The sequence below is a fragment of the Petaurus breviceps genome, unplaced genomic scaffold, assembly GCF_028583685.1.
Source record: "Petaurus breviceps papuanus isolate PSGF00001 unplaced genomic scaffold, PetGlider_PUasm1.0 138, whole genome shotgun sequence".
In the NCBI taxonomy this organism is placed as follows: domain Eukaryota; kingdom Metazoa; phylum Chordata; class Mammalia; order Diprotodontia; family Petauridae; genus Petaurus; species Petaurus breviceps.
In genome coordinates, this window is record NW_027185694.1 from 30,397,869 (window position 1) to 30,405,548 (window position 7,680).

The 7,680-nt window shown below is 44.2% G+C and overlaps 1 protein-coding gene across 6 annotated transcripts in view; it reads left to right on the forward strand.

The window, feature by feature from the left end:
• LOC138142517 (late cornified envelope-like proline-rich protein 1) overlaps positions 1-7,674 on the forward strand; it is an 8,380-nt gene extending 706 nt beyond the window's left edge. For 2 of the 6 annotated variants that reach the window (XM_069063573.1, XM_069063582.1), the window contains exons 2-5: positions 403-439; positions 637-783; positions 1,127-1,282; positions 5,392-7,674. In XM_069063573.1, the coding sequence (XP_068919674.1) occupies positions 434-439; positions 637-783; positions 1,127-1,282; positions 5,392-5,505 (423 nt within the window). In that variant the 5' untranslated portion in view covers positions 403-433 and the 3' untranslated portion in view covers positions 5,506-7,674. Of the gene's footprint in view, positions 1-402; positions 440-636; positions 1,048-1,126; positions 1,283-5,391 lie in introns of those variants that run through there. The other 4 variants (XR_011163453.1, XR_011163452.1, XM_069063598.1 and 1 more) reach the window with 4 other exon arrangements.
• Positions 7,675-7,680: the final 6 nt, after the last annotated feature.

The following is a 7,680-nucleotide window of genomic DNA, read 5'->3' on the forward strand; positions in this document are numbered from 1 at the left end:
CTCTCTCTCTCTCTCTCTCTCTCTCTCTCTCTCTCTCTCTCTCATTTAGTCTGTTTCTTCATCTGTAGAAAGAAGGGATCAGACCTGCTGGTCTCTTAGGTTTCCCCCGTCAGCTGTAACTCCTATCATTCCTTGAGGATGTTAGGAACTCAGCCTGGTAACATGTTTTTGGAGCGGGAGGGTCTAGGTTTGAATTCCAGAAGGGTCTTTCACTACTTAGGTGACCTAGGGGCAAGTTATTTAACTTCTCAAGGACTTAATTTCCTCTTCTTGTAAAATGTAAAATGAGTGGATTGGACTTAAAGATCCTTTCCAATATTTTATATACATTTTAAAAGACCCATCCAACATGGTAGTCTATTGTTCTAAAACTCTTCTCGCCCACTTTCACCCCACTCGCAGCTTTCGGGACCAACACAGAACAGTCTGCCCTATGGATGTGAGTCACTGTCCCCACTTTTGTTCCTTGACCTTACTTACCCACTTTATTCTCCCCAATTCTAAGCCCTTTATTCTGCAAATTTGTTGCCTTTCTCCCTCCCCCCCCCATTCCATCCACATTCCTCCCCTTTTGTGTACCTGAAGCACCCACCCTCTCCCTATCCATTTGTCACCCCTTCCTCCCTATAACTATAGCTCACAGAGGCTTCCTCTAGCTTACGAATCCCAGCCCAGGGTCCTGTGGTGAGTGTCTCCTTGCCCATTCCTGCTATCGTCTTCATCACTGTGGTTGTCTACTTGCTGCTGCTTGGCCTGGTGCTGCTGGCCAGACGTTATTTGGTGGTGAGGAGGCACCCAGAGAGGGGAGGGGAGGTGGGAATGGACACAGTATAAGGAAAAAGAAGAGAAGGGCTTAAGCATCCTAGCCCCACTCCCCCAGCTTGGGCTTTTCCCCAAATGCCCCATTCTTTTTCTTTGGTTCACATACTTCAGAACCCAGGTATTCCCTTGAAATCTTGCTTCCCTCTCATAATTCTGGCTTCTTGTTTCTCCTGCGCCTTTCAAGAAGCCAGGAAGCTCTCCCCAGGTCCCATCTCTTCTTCTTTGGTATGTGAATTGCCCCATATGGCCAAGAGGGGAAGGGTGATGAGGAAAGCTAGGAGTCTGAACTCTTTCTGACTCTCAGGAGCAGGATTGCTGCACAGACTGCAAAGGGTCCTGCAGGAAGGCAGATGCCCCTGGTCCCTTTGAGTGTTGCCAGGGCTGCGCTGAAGCCTGTGACTTCCCTCTACCCAGTCCAACCCGATGCTTGGATGCCTGCTGCCCCCAGCCCATGGAAGCAGTGAGTGATTCCCTTTGACTCAGACATCCTTTGATTATCTTATTGCTCCTTCCCACTTATCAGGTCCTTCTCATCTTGACTTCCAGCCCAACACACCTACCCTTGCTAAACCCTGCTTCTGTCACAAAGATATGCTTTTAATATCTTAGTACTAATACCCCCAAGGAAGGGACAGGCAGGCAGTCACAAATTACATTCTACAGCAAACCTTTAGTGCCATAATAATCAGAAATATCCCAGAAAGATAAAGCTAGAATGAAGTGCTTTCATACTGTGTAAAATTTAGAACTAGAACTTGTTTTGTTTACTAAGAAAATTTTTATTTAAAAGAGCAAACTGCTATCTTAAGGGGTTTTATGCAATCATATTTCCCATACATATGTCAAAATCACATAAACTTCTTTGAAAGATGTAACAACAGAGATAACTTTGTTGGACCCTCTGATCAGTGATATAAAGTAACAAAGTAATATAATTCAGTTGTTCATATTTGCATATGACATGGTGTTGACTGCATTAAGATTCAACATTGCAAAGCCTCCTAAGTGATATATATGTATTATTGCTCAGAAGAGGTCAGCCTAACTATCCTCACAGGAAAAAGAAAATAATTTTAACTATTGCCCAGACTATAATATTCAGTTGCCTGCACAACTGAGAGACCTGTTCCATTAGTACCTATGTTTCTTGACAGATTTCAGATAGACAGTGAGATGGGCTTGGAATTGATCAGGAGGAGAAGGGCAGCTTTTGGGAAACTGGGCATTTCTTTTAAGACTTCAGTTTTCTCCCTGAAACAAAGGTCGACTTTTTAAAACGACAACATTCTTCCTGTATGGCTTTATCTCAGGTGATTAGTCTCCAAAGAATTAAAGTTGTGTGGTCAAAGGGGCAATAGAGAGGTACCTGGTGAGCATGGCTATGCTGTAACATACTACTAATTAAGAAAAGTTGCATAAAGGATGTCATCAGAGACCTGATGATCTGAAAGGAAGGTGGGCTGGTCTTGTAAAGAAGGAGAGCCTGCTTGCTCTGTTGGTATCTATGTAATGACAAGAGACATAGAGAAAGGCCTCAGCCTGATGAATGAAGGATAGAAAGGAAGATTAGTAAACAGGATTTAGGTGGCAGTCTTCATCAGAGGGCATACCTACATTAACAAGACCATAGGTCTGCTGAAGAAGTATCAAAGTATCCCTAAGGAAAGATGGATCCCCAAGAGGAACATAAAGGGATTCATGTTCCTGTTGGTTGTTTTAAAGCTGTTTCATGGGTAAAGAGTGGGGTTTTTTTATCCTAGAAGATTTGTATAGTATTTATTTAGGATTTATATGAACTATTTTTTGCCAAAACTATTTTAGGCAACTTAAAAAGTTGATTTATATAGTATAGCACCTGTCTTCTACTCAAGGCTCATTCTAGTTCTAAATTTTAGACAGTATGAAAGCAAGGGAAAAGAAGATGGTATAACATGATGGTAGTTTCATATGAATATTAGTCAACCAGATTAAATCTCCAGTTTACCTCCCCAGAGGTAAAAGAAAAGTTTTAATCAAATTCACTACTTCTTTAGTTTTCTACCCACTTCATTCTAGCTTTATCTTTTGGGATATTTCTGATCATTGTGGTACTAGCTTAAGATATATATATGAGAGAGACACAGAGAGTGTACACACCCAGTACAGGGAAGAAGAGATTATATGTGTGTACATGTACACACACACACACACACACACACACTCACAGGAGTCACATGATCTCTTCAGGAATATGATACCTAACCCTCAAACCTTCTGATCTTGTAAATGCCATTTTCCTATTTCTGGACTGGGCAGGTCTTGATCAGGCTCTTTAACTGTGACTGATATCTAGCCCTGTTTCTGGCTTTAAACATTTGACCTTTCAATCCCATATTCATCCAGGAGAATTCAGGGTTTGGGGAGGGAGGGGAGGTGCCTCACTTTGGCTGGCCTAGATCCAATACTGTCTTAGAGGAAGAAGCAGACAAGGAAGCAGGTAGAATATTTCCCACATACTGCTGTTCCAGAGACAAACTGTCCCTACTCCTTAGAAGATGGTCTCTCTAACCAATATCTGTTTTTCCTTAGCTGGGAGCTGAGTTCCTTGGCCACTTTCCCAATCCTCTTTGTGGTTCTGACAAAGGGAAAATTAGTTGCCTTTATATAAAGGCAAAAATCACTATCCAGCTGCATTTATTGCTATCTGAAAACCTATTTAAAAGCTATAAGCATGAAATAAACACACTGCTATAGAACTATCAATCCTCATCTCCCCACCATCCTTTAAAAGCTCCATAGTAAAAAGCAAAGGACAATAGATTTAGAATCAAAATATCTTGAGTTCCAATCTAGCTCTTAACCCTCACTAGATTTGTATCCAATCCAACAAATATTAAGTGCCTGTGTGATGGATGCTATCTATATAAGACACCATGCCAGAGGCCAAGAATATAAAGACAAAAAGCAAAGAAGTCCATGACCCTAAGAAATTTACACTGTACTGAGGGGAAATAGTGAGTAAACAGATAAGTAATACATGATAGTTTGAGGGAAAAAAAGCACTAACACCTAGGAGAACCAGGAATGAATTCCCATAGGAGATGGCACATGAAATGAGCCTTGAAGCAAGCTAAGAGGAGGAGGGGAAGTGTTGCAGGTATGTAGGCAGCCTATGCATAGGCTTAAAAATAGGAGATGGGACACAGAGTTTGGGGAACAGTAAGTGAGCGAGCCAGTTAGAGAACAGAGTGCATTGAACAAGAGTAATGGGTAGTAAACTGGGGCCCAGTTGTGAAGGAATTTAACTGCCATCTGAGGAGTTTCTATTTTACCCTAAAGGGTATAGGGAGCCACTGAAGGTTCTTGAGTAGGGCAGCAATAAGGTCTGACTTATGCTTTAGAAAAATTCATTTGGCAAAGAAGACAGACAGCTTTGAAAATAATGTGTAGTATTATACAGGTTTTTTGTAAATGGAAATTTATTGCTTTATGTTGAATCCTGTCATGTTCTGCTTTGTACAAGGCAATTTTTCCCCTTATTTTGTATTTTAGTTTAAAATAAATTTAAATATAATGGGGAAAAAAGAAAAATCATTTGGGCACCTCTTTGGAGAATATTGGAGAGGGAAACTATTGCTGTAGTTTCGATGACAAAGGATGAAGCTTAAACTAGGATTGTTGGCCATATGAGGGACAGAAGGGAACAGTTGGGAGAGGTGGAGGGAGAATGAACAAGAATTAGTAAATGACTAGATATAGGGGCTGAAGGAAAAGGAAGAATCAATGATAACTCCTGGGTTGCAAACCTGGGGTACTGGAAGGGTGACTGTGTCCTCCACAGAAATGGTGAAGTTGAGGGAGGGGAAATAACAAATCTTGTTTTCTAGATGTTGAGTTTGAGAGATATAATTCACAAAGAACTGGAGATGTCCAACAGGCAGATAGTGATGCTGGACTTAGTTTAGGAAACAAGGTCTGAGTGTCTTCTACATGCATATGATTATAGAACCCATGGGGGTTTGTGAGATCACTAAAGGAGGATAGAAAAGGGCCCATCGTTTTAGGGTGGGACGCAGATGATGCTCTAGAGGAGTGGTAAGACTGGAAGACAACAATGTAGAGGGCAGTGCCACTGAAACTAATGAAAAGTCCAGGAGGACTGGGCAGTAATGCCACTGAGAGCAAGTGAGGTTAGGAAGGATGAGACACTGAAAAAAGCCTGTGGGATTTAGCAATTAGATTGTTGCCCTGGAAAAAGAGAAATCGTATTTGAATTTGTAAGTGAGAAGGCCAAACTGGAACCAATTGAGGGGTGAGTAGAAGGAGGAGGTAGAGGCCCTGATTAGACTGCTTTTTCTAGGAGCAAAGGCAAGGCATTTATCCTCTCTGAACCTCAGTTTCCTTATCTATCTCACTCGAGGTTATAAATAAAGCACTTTGAAAAGTGCTTATCTAAATGAGAGCTATTATCATATTTTGCCTCCTAAGAATGCTCCTGGGCCCTCTCAGAACCTTCACCACCTTTATCCTTTCCTCCCTCTCCTTTTCCCACCACTCCTTTTCTCATCATCCTTCTCTCTTCTCCCTCAGGGTTGGGCCCCCCAATGCCCCAGATGCTGCCCGCTGTGTGACTGTGCCTGTGCCTGCCAGCTGCCTGACTGTCAAAGCCTCAATTGCCTTTGCTTTGAAATCAAGCTCAGATGAGGATTGTGTGCTCATGATTATGGGACACTGCTTTCGTGAGGACCTGCCTACCCCATGAGCACAGAACATTCCATGGGAGCTGGGTCACCACCCCAGTGGAGTCCAAAATGGCTTGCCACCAGTCCCCAAGGACTGGCTCATCCTTTTTTTTTTTTCAATGGACCTAAGCAGAGAAGATCCAGGCTCTCCTAGCAAGATGCAGAGAGCAGTTACCCTTAGAAGTGTTCAACCTTCTCGAGAGCTGGGGACCTCAAACACCTTGGAGAAAATCCAGGAGAGGCTGGTTCTCTTGTTGAGTAACTTCTTGGTCCCTGCTTAGTCCTACCCCCACCAGTAGATAGGAGGGAAGGGGTATGGATCAAGTTAGGGCTGAGAGTATTCATTCCTTCTCACAGGAGGCTGAGTTCAGGGAGTTATGCCCAGGATTGTTGGGATTGAAGGGTGACCTCTGTTGTTCAGTCATATGCCACTCTTCATGACCATAAGGTTTCTTCAAAACCATGGGGTTTTCTTGGCAAAGATACTGGAGTGGTTTGCCATTTCCTTCTCCAGTGGATTAAAGGCAAAAAAAAAAAAAATGGTTAAGTAACTTGACCAAGGTCACATAGCTAGTAAATATCCCAGGCTACATTTGAACTCAGGTCTTTCTGACTCCAGGCCCAGCACTGAGCTAGCCAGCTACCTCAAAGTGACCTAATAGGGGCTTGTACCACTCCATCTGCTGACTCCCCATTCTTTTAGGAGATAGGTGTGTACCTCTCTACTCAACTCCGAAATATAGGTACCCATGAATAAGAACTGACACTATTGAGGATCAGAAAAAAAATCAAAGAGTCATAATATTGGAGGAAGGGAGAGTTAACACCAACTAGTTTCTGGCTTCCCACCTTGAAGTTTTCAACTGTCTATCTCCTTTGGCAGGCAGGACAACTTGACTGATTTCCATAGAAAAGGATGGCAACTCAACTGCCGGTGAGTGGGAAGTGGTGACACATGCCTTTCTTTCTCTGCCTGCTTTTGCCCTCTATCTTCTGGTGTCTACCTCTTTTCTTAGCAGAAGCCTTTCTCTTGGTCACTCCCCCTCCTCTAATTTCTTCCCCTCCCCTGCTCTGAGCCCCATCCGGGCCTGAATGTCAGGGGCTTCAGGTTTCCCCTAAATATAGTTCCCTGCCAGAGGAGCTGGGATGGGAAAAGGGCAGGGGTCACAAGAGAAGGTCGGGAAAATTCCAAGAGGAGGGTGGGGAATACTTTATAACCCCTACCGAGCCCTTCCTGACCACTCACTGCCTAGGCTTGAGTCTAAACCGTTCAGGCTCATTTAGGTGGGTACTATATGGGGTAGCTGAGCAGAGAAAATGGGATAGGGGTGGGGGTGGGCAGGATTCTTGGGCTGGAGAGAGAATAATAGGAGAGGGAGTGAAAATAAGAGTTGGTGAGTATAAAGTGGGATTTTAATAAGGGTGAGGGAGGTGGATAGGGGAAATTTGCAAAGTGGGAAAGTAACGAAACGATGCCAGGGGTCCGAGGAAATCTTGATTCTGAAGCAAAGGGGAGATGTGATTTGGAAATTAGTTGGGTAGATGGTGAAGTATTTGGGGACGAACCTGGGCATTATCCAAAAGACAAAATGACCTTCCTTTCCCCACTGCCTGGGAGCCGCCTTTCGGTTTTATGAGGCGCTCTGGGGAGGGGGCGGCCTCGGAACCGTGGGTTCGGGCCCTGCAGGGCTCGGCATTCTAGCCTGTAGAGGCCTGTCGACACTGGCCCCAGTAAGATAGGGCGCGGTCATTACGCTTCCCGGACTGCATTCAAGTTGCGCAGCTGCATCTTTGAAGGGCATTCGAGAGGGCTTGAGCTGACCTTTAAAGAAGACGGGAGCTTGGGAAGAGATCCAGGTTGCGTGGAAGGGTCATTGCAGGCAGCAGTGAGATAGTGGAGGGGACAAAAATGGAGTGGGGCGTAGAGGGCGGGTCAGAGCACCTCTTCAGGGAGTTTCCCACTTACAGGAGGGATCGGGGAGGGGAAAATCCCAAGGAAATAATACCTGGGCAAATCATCTCTAGCTTCCTCCCTCCCTCCTTCAGCCACCTAGCTTCACTTTTTCTTGGCGCTCCCCCCTACTCCCTGACCTTCCAACATTTATCCAATCTCTTCAATCTCTAGCCTATACACCCC